Source organism: Falco peregrinus, chromosome 16 (genome assembly GCF_023634155.1).
Source record: "Falco peregrinus isolate bFalPer1 chromosome 16, bFalPer1.pri, whole genome shotgun sequence".
In the NCBI taxonomy this organism is placed as follows: Eukaryota; Metazoa; Chordata; class Aves; order Falconiformes; family Falconidae; genus Falco; species Falco peregrinus.
In genome coordinates this window covers 5,569,778-5,593,787 of record NC_073736.1, presented here as the reverse complement: position 1 = coordinate 5,593,787, position 24,010 = coordinate 5,569,778, and the positions used below count along the sequence as shown (strand labels likewise).

The window sequence follows — 24,010 nt, the reverse complement described above, 5'->3', positions numbered from 1 at the left end:
GGCCAAAATGTTACAGAGTTCCCAGCGTGACCGTGGCAAATATTTACTGACTGTTCAGGACTTGTTTTCCTCTTGCTCTGCAGAAGAGCTGGTTAGTGCATCAGCCCTTCACCACGAACACAGATTCTCCAGGGACTCCAGCTGTTCGGATTGGGAAGAACCTGGAGGGATGAAAGAGGGGCAGGACCAGCCAAGTCCCCCCCATCACCCTTGGCCCCAGGGCTGCCCAGCACCCTCAGCTCGGAGCTGAGCAACCTCACGCTTCCCCCAGTCAGCCCCACGAAAGCAGAACTATTGAACTGATTCATTTAGATTTCCTCCGTTAACAACTGGCCTGTCTGAAGTGAAGCAAAACCAAGCAAATAAGGTGAACAATGAGGTTTTCAGAGGAGGCAGAGTCAGATCCCCATCATTAACACTTACGTAGTTTTTAAACATTTTCCAACACTGTCATGGTTCTCTATGGTGACAGACTCTGCTGCTGCTTCACTTGGCTCCAAGCTGAAGTCCAAGACAAAACAACAATAAAATTCTACATTTAATCTAACACAGCCTCCCAGCAGTATACACTTTGTTGGAACTTATTAACCAGCTCCCAGCTCATTCCCTGCATAATCAGTTTGTACTTCAAAGTCTCCGCCAGCAGACAGAGCTAAATGATGGTGTTAAATTCACTCATGTATAAAATTAATTAGTTTTGGGGCAGGACAGTGGATATTGGTTGTCAGAAGTTGGGATATTAGTCGAATAGGGTTGCCCAGGGCTCTGGGGACCTTTGTAACTTCCCAAGCAATGCCTCGTGCTCTTGTATCCTCAACGTGCTCTTTCAAGCGGGGTGCATAAGAAGAGCACCGGCGGCTCCCTGCAGTGAATTGTTTGGGACCACGGGAATTATCCCCGAGCGGAGAAAAAGGCTGTGCTTGCTCCCATTAAAGCAGAGGGACTGCTCCCTCACTCAGCTTAAACGCACGCCTGCCAGGTGAAGACACGTCAGGTCAGACACCGACATTGCAATTCCCCTCCAAACTGCTGCACCGTCAGGGCTGCTTGGCTCCCCGTCCCGCTGTGGCCGAGGTGCAGGGAGAGGTCTCCAGGCCAGGCTTCCCAAGAGGCTGTCAGTGAGTCTAGGGTCGGCTGGGACCCCAGCCTGGCTGCTGGGACCAGCAGGGGATTCTGTTACACACAGATCACCAGGAGGGAAAACAGCATCTGGCTCGTCACCTGCTGAAGCAGCGAGCACAGGTCATGTCAGGGAGCTGTCCCTTTTCCTCTGCATCTCTGGTTTCTTTCTAGGATAATCCTATCACAATTAGCTTTTGAGGACTTAGGCATTAATTTAATTATTTTTAAGTCTCACCATTGAAACTAACAATAGAGGAGAGCCTGGACCTGTGCGGCACCAGGGGCAGGTCCAAGCCTCCTTGCCTCGCTTGGCTAAACACAAGGGGGTCAGCAGCGATTTTCACATTTCCCCTTAATCCAACACTTAGCTGTAAATCTGCTCTCCTCACCGGGGAGGAGCAGTGCTTGCTCTCACCTCCGTGTGACAGGCGCAATGCTGATAAGCCTCGGGGTGGGATTTGATGCCCTGAGTTGATGTGGATGATCCGCAAGGAGAGCCAGCGGCTCGCTGTGTTACGGTCCCGGACCCTCCTGGGGACCATCTCTTTGGTGCCCAACAGGGAGGCAAAAGCTGCTCAGACACAACCAGGCACAGGCTGTCCCCTAAACACCAGTTTGTATATACAAGTTCGTAAATATGGAGCTTTGGAAAACCGAGGGCAAAACCACCCACACAAATCCCCATCTAACCAGGGACAAGAAGACTGCAGCCCGTGCTTGCTCTCTTTTTTTTTTTTTTTTTTTTTTTTTTTTTTTGTGGCCATACAACCAGGGCATGGGAAAAAACAAGCATCTTTCCCTCCCTCCCCCCTTAGCCACGCTCTGTGATTCCCCACGCTCGCCCACTGCTGCAGCTAATGCCGTGTCTGAGCCCCCCCGAAGACAGGATGCAGATCAGATGTAATTATTTTGTTGCTGCTACAGCAATACCCATATTCTCATGCCCATATAGAAACCCTAAAGAAAAATCACCTGTTGATGCTTGACCTGCACGTTAATTTGGTTCATTTTCTAGACGACAGCAGCTCGGTGAGACAGGGAGATAATGGAAAGGCCAATGAAGAAATCCATTGATTTCAGTCTGTGGTTTCCCCACCGGCAGGCTCTCACTACAGACTGCGATTTGCTCGCATGATGAAGTGATAATCCATTACAGCCAAAAATACTGGTCCACAGATCATTGGAATTATAAGTGATAAAACTATGCATTTGGCAGGTTCCAAAATGTCATTATTCTGAGACACAGGGCAACATTCCCCATTTGCAGCAGCGCTAAGTACGTCCTCGTGGCCTTTCAAATCTGTTGTGCAAATGCATATGAAAATAGCTTTTAAGAGATGCCTTGGCAATTAGCACTGTACGCACAGGGAAGAGTCAGAACAAAGCAATTGTCTGGGAATGTCAAAGGGTGTTCTCGGGAGGCGCACAGACCGGGCTGCCACAGACTAATCAGCCTTCGACTGAAATAATCCCTTCAATCTATGAGCTGCCCAAAAAATAAGTGTTATACTCCTGACACGGCTTTTACCTTCACTCCCCATTATCAGGAGCTTAGAGGCACCGAGTCAGATACTTCTTAAAATCAATTTCTGAGGAGGGGGCAGAATCATTTCTGTTCCACGCTGCTCAAATACCTTGGACAATCCACATGAAGTGAAACGAGTTGCTTTTTGTAAGAGCTCTCGATTGTTGGGTTTTACCATCAAAGCAAACCACTGTTCTGAATGACGACTGCTCTCTCCCCAGAGAATCCCCGCTCTGCAAGGAGCTCTTCGGATAAAGACGGACAATCTTCCTAATTTGTACATCAAAAATACCAATTTCTGGCAGTTCTTCACAAGAGCCCCAAAAGGAGGCAAAGGTTGAACCTCAGGTTTAAAAAAAAAAAAAAGAGAGGAAAAATTGAGATGCAGAAGAGTATTTAGAGATTTACCCATGGATCCCTGGGAGGTTTAAACCTGATTTCCTATCGAGTTGAATAACGGCCCACACACCGAGGCACACACCCGAGCTCGGTGGCGAACACCCCCCCCCCATAGCACCAGCGTTAGCAGGCATAATCCCAAATTCTCTCTGCAACAAGTGTCCGTTCAACATCCCAGATGCTGCGGAACGGCGTCCACGGGGTCTTCAAACCCATTCAGGGCAGAACAGGGACAACACAGCTCAGTGCTGGTGCTGGGTGCAGGATACGTCCCGCAGAGCCCACCCCAGCCGGCAGCACCCCCCAGCACCGGCACTTTCGCCTCGGCACCGACGATGCTGCCGGGAACAGGTCTGGGCTGCCTGATCTGACCTCGCCACCCACCTCCAGGCAGGCGGTACATGGTGTGCAGCCGCTGTACTTTATCACCTTCTCCTCAGACACCCCACATTGGGAGAGGATTAAACAGCATTAATTGCCTTCCCAAAGGCTCCCATCCCACCGCTCTGCCTGCCGAAGAGCCGAGGCGAGAGCAGTTTGAGGATTAACGACTCTTGTCCTAACCAAAGGACAAAGAGGTGGTGGGTGGGTGTTGCTGGAGCTGCAGGCAAAGAGCTCACCACACTTGTGCAACCCCCTGGAGCCGGTGCTGGTTCCCAAACAAGCCGGTGCTGGCTCCCAAACAAGCCCCGACAGCAGTGATGGCAGTGCCGCAGCCCCATGTCGAGCGCGTTGGTGGGTAGGGGGAAAGGACTCCCTGGTGAGCTGCCACCCCCTACCATCCCCGCTGCCATTTTCTGAAGGGATGAAGCTGCATCTCCCAGTTCACACCGGGAAAATCTGCTCCCCCAGGTCACGGAACAGAGCTGGGGCAGCAAATTCTTTCCTTTGGCACACAGGGCTGGGATGCTCTCCAGCCTCCGCAGCTGGGACCACCACCCCAGCAATTCCCACAACAGCAGGGACCCTCAGAGCACGGTAAGGAACCACGGGTGCCCAGGAATCAAGAGATGCAGCGAGAAACCGCCAAACAAAGCCAGCATCCCAGCATCACAGCTCCATCAACACTACACGGCTCTTCTGCCCACAGTCATTTAATTAGGAGTAGCAGGCAGCACATTTAGAGCACAGCTTTCTGCTTCGTTTGCAGGAACCGCAGCACAGGGAGGAGGCAGACCATTAGGGCTACGTTTCCTAGGAGATTTTCACACACTAAGATGGGGGGGAGAAAAAAAAAAAAAAGACAAAAAAAAGACCCACGTTTCATGCAAGCTAAAGGTAGTAATTCCACTAGCGCTCCGTATCTGTTAAGCATGTTGAGCTACACTACTAGTGAAATTGCAATAATGCATTTGAATTGGACTTATTTTGCCCTACTCCCTGCACACACAAAAAGGTAGTGAGAAAAGCAAAGAATTTGCTCAAAAAGCTGAAAAGAAGCAGCACATCTAACAGCAGTGCTTCTAGGGGCCAAGCCCTGGTTCTGTGAACTTGTCGCTCAGCATCTCGAAGCCCCTTAGCTCAACATCCAAGAGCTTTTGGGGTAATAATATCAGGGCAGGTGAGACTTGCCCAGGGTTTTAATTGATCAACCTCAGTGCTGGTCACTCAGCGGGAAGCGGTGTCACCGAGGCAGCTGCACGATCCCGGACAAGTTTCGCTGTATTTGGGTATAACCTGAGCCTGGCAAAGCAAGAACAACCTTTAATCATGAAGCCTTGAACTTTGCTGTAGCGGGGAGAGTACAGAATGCTGCAGATATTTTCCCTGTGATTCATCATTTTCTAATATATTGTCCTGCAACAGCTGCTCCTCTCCTTTCATAACCCTGATTGATGCCTCTCTCACCTGGAAGGCAATGGGTTCTGAATAACTGCAGCGTTTCCAGCAGGCAAGCGGGGAACGGTAGACAAAGCAGATCTGAGGTCATGGAGAGGTTCTTGTTCACTTCCCCCCCTGTACTGAGATTTTCAATTAAATGTATCTTAAATCCTGGGCTCTTCTTTGTCTGCGCCAGAGGGGAGGGAGGAGGGCAAGGGCAGCAGCCCCCCCCCCTTCCCAGAGCATGGGATGTCTCCAGCATCCCTGGACCCAGCCAGACTACTGTAACCCTGATTTCAGCTGCAGATGCTGCTGGAAGGCGACGTGGGCTGCAGCAGCTGTAGGTGCCGATGCCTGAAGCTGCCCCAGCACCCACCCCACATGAGCTGCCCGTGGTGGCCAGCTCTGCCTCACAGACCTGTCCCCACGCAGCCACGCTGGGGGCTGGCGCCTGGGAATTGCCTGCACGACCCACACACATTTCCTAGCAAGGTCTTTATTCCAGATAACACAAAACCTCTCCTCTCTCTAGGCTCGTAGGGCCTGAAACCCCCATGCACAGGTCAGACCTGCACGGTATAAAGCAAAATACAGGATGGGAATAAAGTACCTGTCCCAGCCTGGCCACGGTGTCACCGCTGCCGTGGTTAACCGGCTTGGCCAGCCGTCCACACCGGAGCTAACAGGAATAGATTGTCCCCACAGCAGCCCGTCACCCGAGGACAAGAACAAGCCATTTGTTTCCAGCCTTGAAATGTAATTTGGGGGGTTTCTTATTGATTTTAAAGGTTGTAAATGCTCTGGCTGTGTCTGGGTTTTAAATGCTAATGATGATAACAGCAAAAGGAGATGAGGGAGTGGGGAAGGGAATTGAAGCATTTCACAGCTACCAAAGTCTTTAAACATCCCTGGCTACACGAGGAAACCAACAGGGAGAATGTAAGGGTGATAAACAAGTAATTTGCTATTTCAAAGATGCCTGTAGCTCCAATTTTTCCTCTGGCAGTTGCCTCTACTTAAGCAGACTATTTCCACACATACAGGTCAAATGAAAAGACACAACAAAACAACAAGGAAAAAGTAAACTGTAATAGAGTTATCAGCTGCAATAACACCTCCAGATTTGATTTGTTTTATCCAACAAAAATCCCCTGCTGCTCTTCACCAGCCTGCAAGGCACGCTGGATCACCTTGCTAACCATGCCAGGGAGGGGATGCTGGCCCAGACCCCACCGCTGCAGGCTGGTTTGCTTCCATGGGGTTTGGGGGGGGGGGGGGGGGGTGTAGGGCACGTGTGCTTCTGGGCATGGTTTTGGGAGACTCTGTGTGTTTGAGTGAGCAGGGCTGTCCCCACACAGCAGAGATGCCGGGAGCAGCGTGCAGGATGAAGGGAGCGATGCTCTGAGGCAAGCTGGGCTGAGTCAGCATCAGAGCTTGGACACAACACCTCCAGGGATGGCAGCTCAGCCTCCCAAATTTATGTTCCAGGCAATGTTTTTAAGCACTGATACTTTGAAGTTTAGTTCTTTGACACCAAACTGTCAGCTTTTGTTATTCCGCTTGCCAATTTTTACAGCTTCACATGGATTTTCCATTAAAATCCAAATGGCTTGTTCTGCCCAGCAGTGTCCCTAGCAGGCACCGCTTTGGGGCATTTGCCATGTGTTTAACATATTTATTTATGTGCCCAGACATGCTTTCTAATATTAAGCAGGATCAGAGGTTTTAATTAAATGGAAAAAACCAAATCTGAATGAGGGAAAAGAGGGGAGGGAAAGGGGAGAGGGACTGACACATCTGGCTTTTAATTACTTTAAAATTATAGAAGCTCCTGTCTTCAGTTCTAGAGCTGTATGACAGATAGCTCTGCCCTGTTATACAGCACCGTTTTCCCCCTGCGGTGTGCAACGGGAGTCATAGTGCAAGTGTTGAACCAGGTGTCCATTTAGAGACAGGTCAACATTTTGGGGCATTTCACATGGTATCAGGATGGACCCGAGCTGTGCTAAATCCTTCAGCACTCCCAGTAACGGCTGCAATCACATCCTCTGCTTGATGACCACACAGCAGAGAAATTTGTTTCCCTAATGAGACAGACACTACAAGGTCACTTTTCTAAGAACGCCTCACAAATGTTGCAAGAAACACACACACACACACACACAAATCAAATTATATCAGGTTTTCAGCTTCCGACATCCCCAAGTCTCAGAAAAATGAAGGACAGTCCTACGTGGAGTTAGGTCAATGGCAAGAGCAAGCTAGGCTTTTAAAGGTCCTGAAGTCTCAAAGAACTGGAAAGTCCCAGCAGTTTGTATTTTCAGGATACGGAGGGGAAGTCATTCATAGCTTAATTTTGACAGAGAGTTGGCATTAAAAGTAGCGTGAGATACCAGGAACTCCCAGCCCTCATTCCTGCCCTCGGTCTTTCCAAGGAGATGATCCCAAGCTGCTATAAAGCAGTTGCAACACCATTAATTTTACAGCATCTGAACCAGCGCAAAATGACCAAATCTTGCTTTTTCCCTGACCTGAACCACAAAAGCCATTTCAGTAATTAAATGCTAAAGACAGACCAAGTATGCTCTGGGCTGTCAGCAGCAGAAGTTTAATACCATTTCATACCACAAATAAAATATTTGAGTTGCAAAGTGAGCCAAATCAGCATCAAATCCAAGCCAACACATTTTTTTTATTTATTTATTTGAGCTGCAAGCTACCGTGCCAAAAGATTTAGCAATCGCAAACCCTCTACCTCTGTGCTCTACAGTAGCTGGTAATAGAAACAGCACCTCCTGTGCGATGCAGGAACAGCACTTTCTGTGCTGTGCTTCATGGTGCATTGATGCTACCAGCTGCCAAAAATTCGCTACGTAACGCCAGTGCTACCCTGAGAAACCAAACGCTAAGAGCTTAGAAATCCAGTGACACGGTCCTGCCGCTCAGCATCGCGGCCAGAGGGGAGGGGGGAAACACAGACCTTGTGCCAACGGTTTTCACTGTGTTCCAGGGCTCAAGTCACCCCCTGGTGCAATAACCAGCAGTGAGACCCCAAGGGCTACTGACCTCTGGCAGGCATGTGCACCCCCCCGCCGCTGCGCGCCCCGACGAACAGATGCGTTACCAGAAAGCAGCAGCATCCTCCCCGTCCCACAGCACCTCCAGCCTCTGCCCCACCAGGGCCTGGCTTATGGGAAACAGCCTAAATGGCTGGGTGGGGTGGGCTGGGTGGGCTGGGCTGGGCTGGCACAGCTGAGCTGGGTTGGGTGGGCTGGGTGGGCACAGCTGAGTTGGGTGAGCTGGGTGGGCATGGCTGTGTTGGGTGGGCTGAGTGGGCATGGGTGGGCTGGGTGGGCTGACTGGGCACGGCTGAGCTGGATGGGCTGAGTGGGCATGGCTGGGCATGGCTAGGTTGGGTGGGCTGAGTGGGCATGGGTGGGCATGGCTGGGCGGGCATGGCTGGGCATGGCTGAGCTGGGTGGGCTGAGTGGGCATGGGTGGGCTGGGTGGGCATGGCTGGGCATGGCTGAGCTGGGTGGGCTGAGTGGGCATGGGTGGGCTGAGTGGGCATGGGTGGGCATGGCTAGGTTGGGTGGGCTGAGTGGGCACGGCTGAGCTGGGTGGGCTGAGTGGGCACAGCTGGTCTGGGTGGGCACGGCTGGGTGGGCTGAGTGGGCACTGCTGGATGGGCACGGATGGGTGGGCACAGCTGGGTGGGCACAGCTGGGTGGGCTGGGTGGACACAGCTGGGCTGAGTGGGCACTGCTGGGTGGGCACGGCTGGATGGGCACAGCTGGGTGGGCTGGGTGGGCACGGCTGGGCTGAGTGGGCACTGCTGGGTGGGCACGGCTGGGTGGGCACTGCTGGGTGGGCTGGGTGGACACAGCTGGGCTGAGTGGGCACTGCTGGGTGGGCACGGCTGGGTGGGCTGAGTGGGCACAGCTGGGTGGGCATGGCTGTGCCGTTGCCTCCCAAGAGCTCCCAGGGCACTAAACAAACCAACACGGTGCTCGGCGAGCGATTCCCGAGCTGCGGAGCCGCAGAGCCCAGCTCCGGCGCTGCTGAAGCACGGGCAGCCGGGCAATAGTGGTGATGCGGCAAAATGCTCGGGAAACCAATGAGAGAAAATGAGTTTATTTTTTAATCCACCTGCTTGAAAAAATTCTTTCCTGTGATAATCACTCTCTCAAGAAAATGAATTTCTGTTTTCCCAGGGATCATTTCTCTTTTGTGGATTACCTTCACTTTCCTCTAAGCACCTTTGCAGAAGGATTCTCCCTGCAACTAAACTTAGGTAAAAGCTCCAACTCTGAGAGAATCGCTCCCCGATGTGCCAGTGAAAGCCGAGACCATCCTCAAAACCCTTTAAATGCTTGTTTCTCTCTGCAGAACCTGCCCTTCCATCTCACTTTTTATTGCTTTGGAGGTTTTTTTGCACTGCCCTCTATTAATTTTCCAGAAAATCAGCTGTCTGATCACAAACATCTAATATTATATTATTCACTGAAATACCCTCCTGTCCCTAACCCCAGCACCCTCAGCCAGGCACTTGCCTGTGATGGGTGCTTTATATCCGTAGGGTCTCTTATAAGGATGAATGTCTTTTAATTAGATACAAATCATGCTCATTTATGGTTATTAGAGGTGATCTGCAAATCTTTATTCAGCAAATAACAGCCTTTTTACAGGCAGCTTAATTGCAATACCACCAGCGGTGAGCCGGAGCAGCTCTGCAAGCAGCAAAGCCCCTGTCGAGCAGGCAAGTGCCGGGAAGAAGCCGGTGTCGGTGCATTTCTTTGGTTTGCTGCTTCCCTCTTTCCCCAGCAGAGAAAGGAAAAACCACTGGAAATGGATGAGTGGCTTGATTTGTTATTGTCAGTAGTAGGGGAAAAGGAAAAAGCAAAGCCTTAAGGTTGCAAAACAAAAACGAAACTGTGTGTACACATGTATATTTCGTGTATGTATGCACTGAAGGTATTTTGCAATCGCACATGACGTGGGAAGACACACCGAAGGCTCAGACAGGGGTGGGAAGGGGAGGTGAGGAGAAGAGGCGGGCGAGCAGGTACCCGAGCGGCCAGCCCCGTGCCCAGCGCAGCTCTTGGTTTTCAGCCACGCAACGTGCAGCGCCCGTTGTCCTGTGGCCGAGGGGTCCCTGCTGCCCACCGCTGTTCCCCGGGTCACACCACACCTTTGCGTAAAGTCCGCAGCTGAACTTCAGCTCACCTCTGCCCATCAGCTTTTCCTTGCCCCGTTAATTATTCCCAGGCTCCGTGCAGATGAGAGATGGGGCAAAAACCGATGAGCCCAAGGCAGGGGCTGCTCTCCAGGGAGCAGAATCCTGCTCCCCACCTCCGGGACGGTTTTCTGTGGGATGGAGCAGACCGACAGCGTGTAGCTGAGGACTAAGCAGCAGAGTCGGGCTTTTGCTGCATCTCGGGGACAAACTCCATCCCCCACCGGGCACAGAAGGGACAGCACATCAGAACAGGCAGCCTCAGGATGCGGTGCCAGGAGACGATGCTTCCACTAGCTTTGCTGGGGGGCTGAGACCCCGGCTGCACGAAATCAGGGGATGTCTGACCCTCCCAGACAGGGGGACCCACACCCCCCTCGTTCCCCATGCACAGGCTCTCGGGACAGGGGCCTCCTCTGCTGGGCCAGGAGAAGCCAAGGGTAGGGACTGGGGTCTGACTAGCAGGGAGAGTGCAAACAAGGGGGGGTGTCCCCAGCCCTGACACGCTGCAGGAGAGGGGATGCAGGGGACAAGGATGGAAGCGCAGGGGGATTCCCAGCCTTCAGCTCTTGCCCAGAAATCCCATTTGGTAAAAGCCCCTGGCAAAGCTCAGGGATGATGGCTCCCGAGAGCATGGCAGGAGGGGAACCAGCTCCCACCTGCCTGTTGCAGCACCCATCGGAGCCCGACACAGCGCAGCAGCAGAGCCGGCCCAGGAGGCTGGGGCCAGCGGGGAGGGGAGCTGCTGGGTTATAAAACTCACCCGGGCACACAGCGTTCACACCACAGCGACCGAGAGCCACCGCCGGCAGACGGCCACCCCACCTCCCACAGCAATGCAGGTGCTCAGACACCTCTCACCTGACTTTTGCTGTTCTTGGAATGAAAAAGCCAAAGAGATGCAGCCTGTCTAGCATTTTCTGTTACTTTTACTATGCTGAAAAGAAGCAAAGATTATATTTTTTTTTCCCACTTTTTCCCTTTCAACTTAGCAGTGCAGGGGGGAGAGGGGACGCACAGGATGAGCAGTCCAGGGAGAAACAAGCGTTTGGGAATGTTTAGTGCAGATGAGGGAAAGCTCAAGGGCTGAACCAGGGGCTCTTGCACCTCTTCACTTAACAAGAATATTGGAGAGAGCCCAGCCAGCGAAGGGAATTGCAGCTGCTTAGAACAGCGTTAGGGTAACGTTGAGCTGCGCGAGACGGAGGTGACAGCCTGCACCGGTGCTGGGGACCGCTAGAAGAGGCACGTCCAGCCCCACCGGCTGCCAGCAGAGGAGCTGGTGCAGCAGCGTTCAGGGGCAGCACTGATCCTGACAGCTCAGCCCTGGGGAGGAGGGGAAGGTTCAACAGGCCGTTGGAAACGAGCATTGTAGCTGCCTGCGCTCCTGCAGGGCTTCCCGACGGGATGGAGCCAGGCTGGGGCTGGAACAGCACTCATCGCAGTTGGCCTGGGCACAGCCAGGGGCTGCTGAGCCCCCAGACCCTGGCAGGGGACCCCAACCTGACCCTCCTGCACACCCGGGATGAGGAGCTGGCCAAGGCAGAGATCGGGGTGCTGGCCACCATCCTGGCTGTAGCGACCGTAGGCAACGTGGGGGTGCTGCTGGCGATGTACCGCCTGAGGAAGAAGATGAGCCGGATGCATCTCTTCATCTTGCACCTGGGGCTGACCGACCTGGGTGTTGCGCTTTTCCAGGTGCTACCGCAGATGATCTGGGAAGTGACATACCGCTTCTTGGGGCCAGACCCACTCTGCAGGGCAGTCAAGTACCTGCAGGTGCTGAGCATGTTCGCCTCCACCTACATGCTCATTGTGATGACGCTGGACCGCTACATGGCCGTGTGCCACCCGCTGCACACCCTGCAGCAGCCCAGCCGCCAGGCCTATGTGATGATCGGGGCTACGTGGCTGCTCAGCTGCCTGCTTAGCCTGCCCCAGATCTTCATCTTCTCCCTGCGGGAGGTGCGCCAGGGCTCGGGGGTGCTGGACTGCTGGGCAGACTTCAGGTACCCATGGGGAGCCCGAGCCTACATCACCTGGACCACACTGTGCATCTTCATCCTGCCCGTCGGCATCCTCACTGTCTGCTACAGCCTCATCTGCTACGAGATCTGCAAGAATCTCAAGGGCAAGACCCAGAGTGGTGCCCCCAGCACGGGGGGCCCTGCAGCAGCTTCCCTTCCTGCCCCTTGCTCCTCTGAGAAGAGCGGCCAGGGCCCCAGTGGGCAGCCCTCGCGGGTCAGCAGTGTGCGTACCATCTCCCGTGCCAAGATCCGCACGGTGAAGATGACCTTTGTCATCGTGGTGGCCTACGTCGCCTGCTGGGCACCATTTTTCAGCATGCAGATGTGGTCAGTGTGGGACGAGGATGCTCCTGATGACGGTGAGTAGCGGTGGGGATGCTGGGCTGCAGCCCAGAGCAGGCACAGAGCCCTGGGCATCCAAGACACACAGCACGCTCGTTGCATTTTTAACAAACAAGAGCTGTCTGTTATTTTGTCATTTTAAAAATCATGGGGGAAGCTGTACTTTTGCTCCCCAGTAGTAATTATAGAAAACTGTTTGCAGAGTCAAATCTTTGCTCTCACCAGAGAAACACTGAAAAGCAATGGCTCCTGACCGTCACCTCTAGGGATGTGTAAACATGTGGGATCATCTTTGCCGTGTGTGTCTCCTCCTCCATGTGGGAATTTGCTCGAGGAGCTGCTGTGTTTGGTATGTGACTGCAGGGAGGGTTTTAGCTGTGCCTGCTGCTCCCATCCTCTGCCAGGATTGCCTCACGGAGCAGCCGTGCTGCTGGAGCGGGTCCTTCACACGTAGCCTGGAGTGCCTGTACAGCTTTTGCTGAGCCAGCAGCAGAGGTTTCAGAGGCAGATTTCCATTTCCATTTCCAAGTTGATTTCTGCTGGAATTTTCAGCAGCTCTCCTAGCCTGTTCGTGGGTAGAAGGAACTTTATCCAAGACTGAAAGGCCTCTGGGAGATGCTCTGGCCAGCAAACAGGCTGAAGGAAGGTCCAAAAGCTGCTGGGTCTCATGTCCCAGCACCCCCTGACGATGTGCTCCGGGGGCGCCCTGTGATGGTACATCACCCACCTGCAGCCCTCAGCCCGGGGCAGAGCCTGGCTCTGTCTGCCACGCTGCAAACTCTCCTACCCAAAGACGTGTCAGTCAGATGGGAATGGTACAAGGGACACATGCCCAAGTGAAAAAGAGCCCCAGGGGTCCTGCCCATTGCGCACTGGGACCCTGCCCAGGTTGGTGGATGTTTCAGCTCTCTCCCTTGCCTTCCCAGACTCCACCAACGTGGCTTTCACCATCACCATGCTGCTGGGCAGCCTCAGCAGCTGCTGCAACCCCTGGATCTACATGTTCTTCAGCGGGCACCTGCTCCAGGATGCAGCACGTTGCCTGTCCTGCTGGGGTGGCCCCCGGCCCGGGCTGCGGAGACAGGCCTCCACCGGGAGCCTCTGCAGCAGGAAAACCACCATCCTGAGCCACAGCCACCACCCCAGCCCCACTGGCCTCCCCCTGCGCGGGGGCAGCGCCAGGGACTTCTACCCACCCTGCGAGGAGGTGGTGACCGAGTCCGGCACGCTCTAGGCTGGAGCAGTGGCTGGTCCCGGGGCACATCCCTCCGCTGGGGACAGCTGCCACCAGATGTGGCACCACAAACTTCACCTCGGCAGAGGTGTGTCCCTCCCCCCCTGGTAGCATCTCGTTTTGCAGAAGGCTGCGTGCTTATCCCGGAAAACATCACTGTCCACCTGGCTGCCGTCTGCTCGCTGCTGCACGCGCTGCATCTGCTGTGAGCATCGGGGGAGATGGACAGAGCCCCGACATCCGTGTCCTGCCCACAGCATCCACCTCCCCCGCCTGCTGGGGAGGCTTTTGCTGCCTGGCTGCTCTGCCCCAGCCATGCCTCGCAACCTGGGTATCTGCCAGGGGATGCTGCACCAGCCTGTGCTCCTGGAGGGGCTTGAGCTCTGGGTGTTTGACAGATGCCAGCGAAGCAGCCTGAGCACAGCGGGAGGCAACGTGGCTACATCTGCTCCAGAGCTCCCTGCAAGCAAGTTACTCATCTCCCATCCTCAAGGCTTTGCAGTCGGAACAGACAGACAAAGGCACAGCTTTCCCATGCCCTGGGGCACAGCACGCTCTCCCCTCTGTGCTGACGGGCAGGTCTGGAGCCAGACCCCCTGCCCACCTCCCCAGGGCCAGGGATGGGGCTGGAACAAAACCCACAGGGCAAAAACATCCTCTCCTGCTGTGCGCAGCTGTCCGGCTACCACACAGCAGCATTGCGCTGCGCTGATGCAGGCATCCCAAATCCAGCACTGGCACCACCAAAGAGCTGCTCGGAGCAGCCCTCGCCCAGCTCCAGCTTGCCCAGGCAGATCCTGCCACCCTCTGTGTTCTGGCACTTTCCATCAGGTTCGCTCACAGCCCCCAGCCGCTGCGTGGGGCTGCTTCATGCTGTTCAACAGCTGCTGCATCCCATTAAAGAGCTGCTCTCAAACCGCTGACGCTTTTGTCTTATTTAGCAGAGATCAGAGTGCTGAAGCCACCCAGGGCTCAGAGATGGCTTCAGGGAACTTGGGAGCACAGAGGAGGGGTGGCTGGCAGCCAGGAACAAGCCATGGCCCTGCAGTCCCAGCCTGGCCCCTGCCCTTCTCCCTGCGTGTTGTGGGTCTCCCAGAAGCTGGTTTGTTCCAGAAGCAAGCGTCAGGCAGGCAAGAGCATCCATTTGCTCTGGAGGTTGAGCTCAAAAGCTGCTGATGGGGGATGTACGTGTGCCTCCGTGAGTACCAAAGGTACCAAATTCCCTGCAAGCAAGGTGCATTATGCCCTCTATTATCACAGGCTAAGCCTGTGAAAATAAGACATTTTGAAATGAGGTATTTTGAAAATAAGATACTTTTAAATTATTTTCATTTTTTTATCACCAAGCATTTGAATCAGATTTTTTCCAGAAACTCCCACTAGCTGGTTTTGGCCTCATCTCCCATTCCATAAACACACCTCTCCTGCCCTCTAGCAATGTTTCCAGAGATTGTTTGGGGTTTTGAACCTTTTCCTTCATGGGCCATTCTAGCTGGGCTGGATCTGCACAAGGTTGTAAGACCAGGAGTGCCTGACCCCCCAGGACCAACACCAAATCCATCATCTCACAACCTTGCACTGAAGCGCATCACTGTTGAGTCAGTTTGAAACGCACCTGGGGCGGCTCCATCCCTGACGGAGGGGGCTCCATCCCCCTTAGAGCTCCCAGCTACGGCACAGCTTCCCTTTCCTCAGCACTTGGAAAGCTTATTTCTTGAAAAATCCTAAGTAACAAAATGCAAAGTGATGGGGAGGAACCAGCTCCATTCGCAGCCGCAGAGCGAGGCCAGCGAGCCAGAGCTGCAGGCAGGGCTGGCCAGGCACTGGCTCTCCTGGAGCTCAGGAGCATGAAGGTGACCTGACAAATGCAATCATGACAAGCAGGGGAAGCAGCACCTCCGAGAAGATAACAGCCTTCCCAGCACATCCAGCTCACAATCCCAAGCTTATCTCTGCAAGCTCCAGAGTCCCCAGCTCCGTGCTGTTAGAGAAAATTGCAGCGCTGTATGTCAAGTCCCCTGGAAATTAAGCCAGTATTTAAGGAAAATGTGACACACATCGTGGGATCACAGGGGGGGTCAGTGGCCTGTGCCCCAGCGCAGGGCACCAACTCCCCTCCACAGCTCTGCAGGCATCGCTCAGCTGGGGGAGCCCAGCCCCCACACCCAGGGCACTTGGTGCAGGGACAAAGCAGGACAAGCAAAAGGTGGGAGACAGGGAATGCCACCCCTCCCCACAAGATGCAGCGGGGCTTGACTTGCCTGTGCTTACATGGAGACCTGCGGTCAAGTCCTGTGCCCCTCACAGCCCAGGTCCTCCACTTGAGGAGGGGGGATATAAATCCCCGGGGAAGCCCTGGGCTGTTTGCCACCTGGGCTGATGACTACGGCTTTCAGCTGGGGGAGGAAGCTCCCTGGCAGGGTCACCCTCCTTCCCTGGCATCCCCCTCGATGCGTGGCTGGGGGTCAAGCCACCTGCATGGGCACCCCAGGCCAGCTCTGAGGGCAATGAGGGCTTGGAAGACTTTGAGCCTCAAAGGAAAAGGTGTGCAGGGGAGGGTGATGAATCAGGGCTTGTCAGGCAGCGAGAGCCAAGCTGGTGAAGGAGCTGGATTTAAACGGATTTTATGACAGCGATCAGCAAAGAAAGTGTCATTCAGAGGAGACGCCAGCCTATTTGGGTGGATGTTTTGAAGACCGCTACATTTCCCTCCACAGACTACATCCTGAAGGGCAGGGGGGGTGTTTCATTTGCTTTCATGAAATGAGAGAAAGGGCCATCACACAAAACTGGAGAGCACATTTCAGCCTGGGCAGGAGGAACGCTTCCCGGCGCCATCCCACGCTCAGCAGCCTTCAGGAACAGTGATGTATTTAAGTAAAATACCAAGCAAATTGTATCGGTGGGTTGACGTGTGACAAGGAATAAAAGCTGGCCAGCATCAGCCCGTGCCAGGCGCTGACGGAGGCGAGGGGAAGGGGAAGCCCTGGCCGTGTGGCTGCGGGGGTCTTTAGCCATCCCCCCCGTGCTGGTAGCAGTCTGACCCGAAACCCTGCCAGCAGCATCCCGGCTGTCACAGCTTCACCTCAGTGTACTCGATCGACTTGGATGCCACAGGGCTGGAGCAGTGCCAGAAATCTGCTTTCTTCTTCTTTGGGTCCACATTGACATAGTCTGCCCCCGTCTTCATGTTCTCGTAGTCCGCGGCGCAGCCTGGCATGCAGCCTTTCCCCGGGAAGACCAGGGACGTGTAATTGAGGTTTTCTTCTGAGTGAGAGCCCTGCAGAAGCAGGAACAAACCCCAGGTCAGTCCACCCGGGGTGGCTTTGCCCTTGAACCCCCGGGAGGGCGTGCAGCCGTTCCGGGTGCCTGGCTTGTGCCCAGAGGGCTCCCTGGCACCGGGGGATGCTTCCCTCTAAGTAGGCAACGCTGCGTAAGGGGTGACAGCCCCCACCCTAGCCCCACCGCTGGTATTTCAGTACAGTCCCGTGCATCTGCCCCCTTGCTGCTGCTCTGTGGGTCTGGAGCTGGGCAGAGGCTGTGCCGGCAGCGGCCAGCACCTCCGCTGCAGTGGCTGGGGTTGCTTTCGGTGACGGCTGGGTCCCTGCGGCCGTACCTGCGGGCAGGAGGGGCTGCTCTCCGAGTCCTCCGAGGTCTCTGAAGATGTGTCATGGCTCCCTAAAAACCAGAAGCGTTATCACCTCCATCGCTACTTGGGGGAGTTAAAGGTGGGGAAAGAAAAAGGGGAAAAAAAGCAAATGCACTCAAGACTGAAAATTGAAAATCCAAGAAGCATCAGTGTGATCCCTGCCTTCTCCATCCCCCTGGTGGGAACTGGGCAGGGAAAGCCCAGGGGAGGCAGGAGGCAACTGGAATTGCCAGCGGCTGTTGTGCTCACCCTTTGCCCCACCACTCGCTCCCTCTCCCGCCCCAAGGCCACCAGACGAGGGTCTCCACAGCTGGTTAAGGAAGCGAGTATTGCCCAAATGCAATACCAGGCACGTAGAGCCATGTGCCAGCACAGAACGCGGCTGGCACAGGGTGCCCTTACCTGCATAGGCCGGTGTGTGCACCCCCTGCCCCGCCGCCGAAGGGGGGGCGGGCGGCCAGGGCTGTGCTGCAGGGCTGCTGCTCGCCTGCTTGCTGCAGGAGTGGCTGGCTGCAACCAAGAGGCAGGTTAGCATCCCGCTCCAGCCGGGATGGAGGTGTCCGACACCCCACACACCCCATGCCCCACACCCCCACCCACCCCCGACCCTCAGCGCTGCCCCACAGCAAAGCCACACGAGCCGCTGGCACAGCAGTCATCGTTATTATGTATTGGAGCGGGCAAGTATCTATCAATTCAATTAGCGAGATGGTTAAGTGCACGTGCTATTCTCCCATGATGAACGACTCCAGTGTTAAATCACGGCATCTGGGCCTCTTCCCATGCAAGTTCGAAATTAGTTTGACCCGTGGGGCCGAGCAGAGCTTCTTTCTGCACAAACGTGGGCAGCAGTGCTGCGTGAGAGCTTCCCTGCTGGCAGCTGTAGCATCATCTGAATGAATATTTTGCAAATGGATTCTGATGGTGTTTTTCCACCACCTTACTAACAAAAGCAATAAAAAGAAAATGTTTTTGAAACAACAAAAGGCTGTATAGCCCTGTCCGGTACTGCCCACACCGTTACAGCTGCTCACACAGCGCTATGGGGCAGCCCCCCCCGGCCGCAGCCTGGCCCCAGCACAGCGAGGGGGTCAGTCCCTGCCATGGTCCCATGCTGGTGCCCAGCCCACCTGGGGGTCCGGCGGGTCCCTGGGGGGGCCCAGCTCCCATGCTCACCCCACATGGGCTCCGCAGCAGCACTGGCTGCTCCCCAGAGCGGGAGCGAGAAGCGGACCCAGAGCAGGGACGTGGTTGTGCTTTACGAACTGGGGGATGCTGAAGCGTTGGGCAAATGCTTCTCACCAAGCTGGACGATTGGGAGCGAGAACGAGGAGCATGACAGGTACAGCGACCAGACAGAAAATTACCTATTTTCCTGCTGAGCATGATGTAAAGTGTCAGCAAAAGAAGAGCATATAGGATCAAGGTGACAGCTGAGATGGTAACAAGCACCCACCTGAACAAGAGAAAAATATTTTGTCTAAGTGAAAGACATCACCGAATTATTTTGAGTCTTTCAGGTACCGTTTGCCATTGCTTCAAAGCACGTTTTAGACCAAGGTTTGCTGGTACAGTATCGGGGTTTGGTTTTTGTCTTTAAGGCAATGTGCCCGAAAATCTGGGGTTTCATTTTCAAAAATAACTAGCGCTCCTTGCACTTTTTTTTTTGGTTTGTTTTTTTGGTTTGTTTTTGTTTTTGTTTTGGGTGCCCACCGTAAGAAGGGTTTTGCAAAGCCTCGTTGCCAGCGGGGTTGTGCTGCAGGGTTGAAGCTGCAACTATGGCTCCTGCCAGAATCACAAGCCCTTTCCAAGCCCTGCGCCTGCGTGTCTGCTCAGCGGGGCTGTCCAGTGATGACATGCAATTGCCCTCAGCACAGCGAGAAGCAGGCGCGGTGCCAGCAGCCATGGGGGCTGCAGCATCCCTGTGCTCTACCACCGCTCCGGGGCACGTGGCACGGCGTCCCCGAGGGCTGGGAGCCTTCGCCGAAAGGTGCCGCCCGTAGCAGCCGTCATCCTCCCACCTTAGGGTGCTTCCCTTGCTGCAGGGGGGTACCAAGGGCTGCCTGTGGCTCCCGAGCCCGGCATGCTGTACTCACCACTCGCAAGCGCTCATCCTTCCTGGAGGCGTCCCGGTGGTGCCCAGCGGAGCGCGGGAGGGCTCAGGGGGCACAGGGAGAGGCAGCCGGCCCTGGTGACAATCAACCAAAATGGTCCCATTGACACCGGAGGAATTTTGGCAGTGTGCTTAACCGTAAATGTTACAACTAATGTATCCGTGACGTTACCGAGCTGCACGACGCTGCGCTATGTGGTTTAGCTACTAGTAGAACACTGCAATGTGTAGTCTAGCTACTAAGGAGATAAGAACCGGTCCGAAACCAAGACATGAGCCAAGAGTGCTGAAACAGGGCCAGGAGAAGAGAAGGTCATGAAAAGGATGAGAAGAAAAGGAAGATGATGATTAAGAAGAAAGGAGGAAGATGTTCCAACCCCTCGACCCGTTACACCACATGTAACATAGCGCACAGACATAAGTAGTTTTTTGAACTGTAATGAGTATGCTAATAGTTTCTCAAAATGCCACTAATATGTATAGATCGGCCCTATAAAGATGAACCACGAACAAAGTCGGTGTGCATGTTGGGCGGAACCTATCCCTCCACATTTGGCACCGAAATGCTGTCGAACACTCAAAATCAGGCATTAGAGAGTTTTGTCTTTGATTTTTCAGTATCACCACTGGGCTTCATGCTGCTCCACATCAATTTGAAAGCAGCGGTCTGACATCGTGGAGCTAAAATAAAAGTACCCAGCCTTCCCTCTGCGGGAGGCTCCTACCGTGCGGGCGAGCATCTCTCATCGCCACAGGCTCTCCCTGCCGTTACCACTGAGCTTAATGGTTCCATATACCACCCTAGTGTACCTGCAACATGCCTGGAGCTTCTGGGCTCCACCGGGGTGCTGATAGTAACAAGAACTGAAATTTACTCTTCTTTCTTTAATCCTCTCTCACATTTCTTTTTTTTTTTTTTTCTTTTTCTTTAAAATCCACAAAAAAATACTTGATAATTCTAATCTGGAAAAAAACCCCAACCCATAGAAGAAAGTAACCAAAAGAAGGACACGGGTTTGGTGTCAAGCTCTTGCATCAGTCAAGATCCAGACAGAAAGTTCAGGGGCCCTTCACCACCTCTGCATTTGGAACACCTCGGATTTAATTCCAGGTGAGCGCTTAAATCCTATTGAAGTTCGGGAGACTTAAGGCACATAATCAGAAAACACACACGCCTGAACTGGGCCCCTTGGCTTGGGGCTTTCGGCCAGGATCCTGAAGAGATTTACAATAAGGGACAGCAACGGAGGACACTCGTTTTGTGAGCTTTCACTTGCAAAGACGCACTTTACATTTTCACTCAGTGCCTATATACTTATTAATTATATATGGCTAACATGAGGAGATATTTGCAACTAAAGCTTTGATACGATGATTAAAGGAGCCATAATAATATGATTGATAGGCTGATAGATAGATAGATAGTTAGAGCAAAGGCATCACCCGTCCTATGGACCAGATTCTATAATTTCCTCTATGACATATTTCTAAGAGTAATTCATCAAAAGCTTTTTACGATAAGCTCCCCAATCTCCTGTGGAATTCCACTTACCCCACCAGGTTGGCCACTGCCAAGCTAAAAGTCCGTTTCTTGCCGGAATTTCCCCCCTCCCTTATTGAACTGCTCTGTCCCCCAATATCCTACTCAGCCGGCTGTCATTCTTAAATGGCTCATTTCCTACTGTGGGGCGGGAGACGCTGCTGCGGCAGATAACAATCTGAAAAATGAGCTGTTCAAAAGGAAATTGCAAAAGAAGACCCAAATCCAAATATCAGTAGCAGGCAGCTTCTTTGCTGAGATGGGGTACAGCCAGATCGAAGAGATGATATGCATATGCGTATTGAAATGTCTATTTTGAAGATAACAGCTAGTAAGATGCTGGCAGCATGTACTTTTTTGGTGTGCCAGGTAATCTGCTGTGAGCCTCCCCCCCGCCTCCAGCCCCCAAGATATTAACCCTTTCTCAAGCAAAACGCCTTATTGAAATCAATCAAGGCTTGTAAAAAGCTCCTACTCGGCTGGTTACCGACTAGTAAATTCAAGATGTCTACCCTCCGTCTAAAGGTAAGCAAAATTGTGGAAATGCCTCAAATTATTTTAATCCTGTTGGAGTCCAGCTTTGCTGCCCCAGGTTAAGGCTAAAGCTTGGGCTGGCAGTGACACATCCCTGCAGGCATCCTTCAGACGCAGACACCAAACCCAGCTCTCGCCCTGATGAACAACCCCGCTGCTTCGCAAGTCATCCCGTCGATGGAGCGCAATATCCAGCCACGTTTTACCTGGGAGACCAGAGCTTTCTGCACCTTCCCTCTCCTGCAGGACTGGAGCAGCCAGGGCCTTGGACGGAGCCGGAGTTAAGGATGTTTTGGCAGCATTTTCGGTGGCCGTGCAGCTGGAGGGGTCCGGCAGGGAAGAAGGGCTTGCCAGCTCGGTGCCGGATGCGGTCTCGCTCTACCCCGATGGTGATGGCAGGAACAAGCCCACATGAGGCTCCATGGCGCTTCGTCTCTGTCAGCTGGCTCATTTAAATATATTTGGGTGTTTCTGTGCTGTTCTGTGGCCATTTCTGCTCCAGGGCAGAAGCGTATCCCTCTATCACAGGAGTATATCCTTCTATCCCAGGAGCTGATCACTGTATCCCTCTCTCCCGGGCATTTCTCCCTCTCACTCCATCCTCCAGCAGCTTTCTGCTGAGATGCAGCTGAGCTTCCTTGGAGCAAAGCATCCCTGAGGGCAGAGAGCCCTGACCAGCGGCAGCGTGGCCGGCTCAGCCCACAGCAATTCAGCTGCCACCCAAAAAGTGCTCTGGGTGCTTCCAAGTAAAAGTCTTCTAGAGGGGCAAAACATTTTAAATCATAAGGGACATGGTGGCAGAGCCTGGCATGGCTCGGTGCCTGCTGGGGGTGAATGGGCCTCCACCTGCCTGTTTTTGGGGAAAATTTTCTGGTCAGTAACAACTTGCGGCATCACGTATTATCTGGTGCTGGAGGTGCCCTGCCACAGCCCGACCTCTCTTGTGCTTCTTCGCTGGCAGGAGATGGGCAGGGAGCAGAGGGACCCCACTTCTCACAGGGTCCCTGACTCATGGGGACGGTGCCCACTGGTGTTTAAACATCTCCGCCACCCCCACGTTCCCATAGCAATCCTCTCCCGGGGGGATAACACCCCAGCATCTCAGCAAATCCCCCCAACTTCATAAAGACAAAGAGCAGGTGGGCTCCTGAGAAGCCCTACGTACCCGCAGCTGCCAGGCGCCGTCGGGGTTCGCCCCCAGGAGCTGCATCACGAGTTGGGGTCCCCTGCCAGGTCCCCGCTGCGAGCTGCCCACATCTCCCCCACCCCCTGGGACCATGAGCACCACATCATCCCCCTGCTCCATCCCAGGGGGTTTGGTCCTGCTTCACCCACCGCTTCTGTGACACAGGTGAGGACTGAGCTGAAGCTTGCTTGGCTTTTTATGGGTTTTTTTGAAGTCAAAGTTTGCCATTGCAGGGTTTCAGCCCTTCAAGTGTTCAGTGATGTATAAACAGATTAACAGGTGGAAAAAGTATTTGATAGAGAAAAAAAAAAAAAGGCTTTTCAGAAAATGCTACTTGGGTGCGATTCGAATCAGTCAAAGCTAATTGTGGAAGTGGCTAAACTAAAGGAAATAGGAAGAAAGAACACAGATAACATATTTTTAGCCTGAAACCAGATTACTTAAAATGAGTAAAGCGCCGCACGCTGAACTGGTGAGGGGTATGCTTTCCGCATGAGGTGCCTATGAGTAACCTATTTCTAACGTATCTGAGGGCACGGATGCGAAGCTGGACGGGGTAAGATGCACTTTATGACAGCTGCTGCCTGGAGCGATACACGACCCTATAGAAGCTATATTAACTTACAAGACTTGGGACGTTCCAGTGGCTGGCAGTCACCTCTCATTACATTTCTACTGAACGCAAGCCCTTTTTCTGCTGTTTTATTAACAAGAGGGATTCAAAGGCTCCCAGTCTTATAAATAATTCTGCATGTTTGGCTCCCTCGTTCTGGGCTGTCCCCAGTGTGCCGGGAGGTGCCGTCATGCCGCAGGAGCTGGAGGATGGGCAGGGATGGGCAGCACCATGCAGACCCCAGCTGAGGCGAGAGGCATCGTATATCGGTACATTTATAACACATAAAGTGTATTTCAAACATCAAGGTGCAGCTGGAAGGATGTATGAAGCAAAGCCTTTCTTCCCAATTTTCTGGACAAATATTGCTCAGTCTTGCATTGGCTCCTGAAAGAAAGAGGGGAAAAGCCATTTTGCTCAACTGGGTATAAAACTTTTGATTTCCCTTTAAGAGTTTGGATTTTAAAATTACTTTTAAAATAGCTAAATGAAAGTAGAAATAAATTTGCTTAACTTCAAAAATTTCTAAACGAAAGGCTTGGCCTCTTCATTTCTTTCATCTTCACATTTTAACACTGAATCTACTGTCACGAGTTTGCAGATTATGATGATCCAATTTGGGTTCTTTTCCACTAAATAAATTATTTTGCTTAAAGTATTTGGCTTGTC

General features: G+C 53.3%; 2 protein-coding genes across 3 annotated transcripts; one reads left to right on the top strand and one right to left on the bottom strand.

The window, feature by feature from the left end:
- The first annotated feature begins 11,510 nt into the window (after positions 1-11,510).
- Positions 11,511-13,706, top strand: AVPR1B (arginine vasopressin receptor 1B). Its single transcript, XM_005230376.2, has 2 exons — positions 11,511-12,489; positions 13,399-13,706. Exons 1-2 carry the CDS (start codon positions 11,511-11,513, stop codon positions 13,704-13,706), a joined length of 1,287 nt encoding a protein of 428 aa, XP_005230433.1.
- Positions 13,707-15,095: 1,389 nt separating this feature from the next.
- RHEX (regulator of hemoglobinization and erythroid cell expansion) lies at positions 15,096-22,034 on the bottom strand. Of its 2 annotated transcripts, none has more exons than XM_027797137.2 (6): positions 21,749-22,034; positions 19,452-19,543; positions 18,723-18,811; positions 17,758-17,865; positions 17,323-17,384; positions 15,096-16,986 (listed from the first exon to the last, which is right to left on the bottom strand). In XM_027797137.2, exons 2-6 carry the CDS (start codon positions 19,466-19,468, stop codon positions 16,780-16,782), a joined length of 483 nt encoding a protein of 160 aa, XP_027652938.1. In that variant the 5' UTR covers positions 19,469-19,543; positions 21,749-22,034; the 3' UTR covers positions 15,096-16,779. The 2 variants fall into 2 exon arrangements, with proteins under 2 accessions (XP_027652938.1, XP_055676003.1); XM_055820028.1 differs by lacking the exon at positions 21,749-22,034 and adding an exon at positions 21,021-21,731.
- Positions 22,035-24,010: the final 1,976 nt, after the last annotated feature.

What these genes read in the sequence shown, in the direction of transcription:
- AVPR1B (XM_005230376.2), top strand. Translation starts at nt 11,511, where the DNA reads ATGGAGCCAGGCTGGGGCTGGAACAGCACTCATCGCAGTTGGCCTGGG. An exon ending in CGAGGATGCTCCTGATGACG is followed by an intron (nt 12,490 to 13,398) that starts GTGAGTAGCGGT and finishes TTGCCTTCCCAG; the next exon opens with ACTCCACCAACGTGGCTTTC.
- RHEX (XM_027797137.2), bottom strand. An exon ending in GCACACACCGGCCTATGCAG is followed by an intron (nt 17,385 to 17,757) that starts GTAAGGGCACCC and finishes TCTGGTTTTTAG; the next exon opens with GGAGCCATGACACATCTTCA. An exon ending in GCAGCCCCTCCTGCCCGCAG is followed by an intron (nt 16,987 to 17,322) that starts GTACGGCCGCAG and finishes CTGCTTCTGCAG; the next exon opens with GGCTCTCACTCAGAAGAAAA.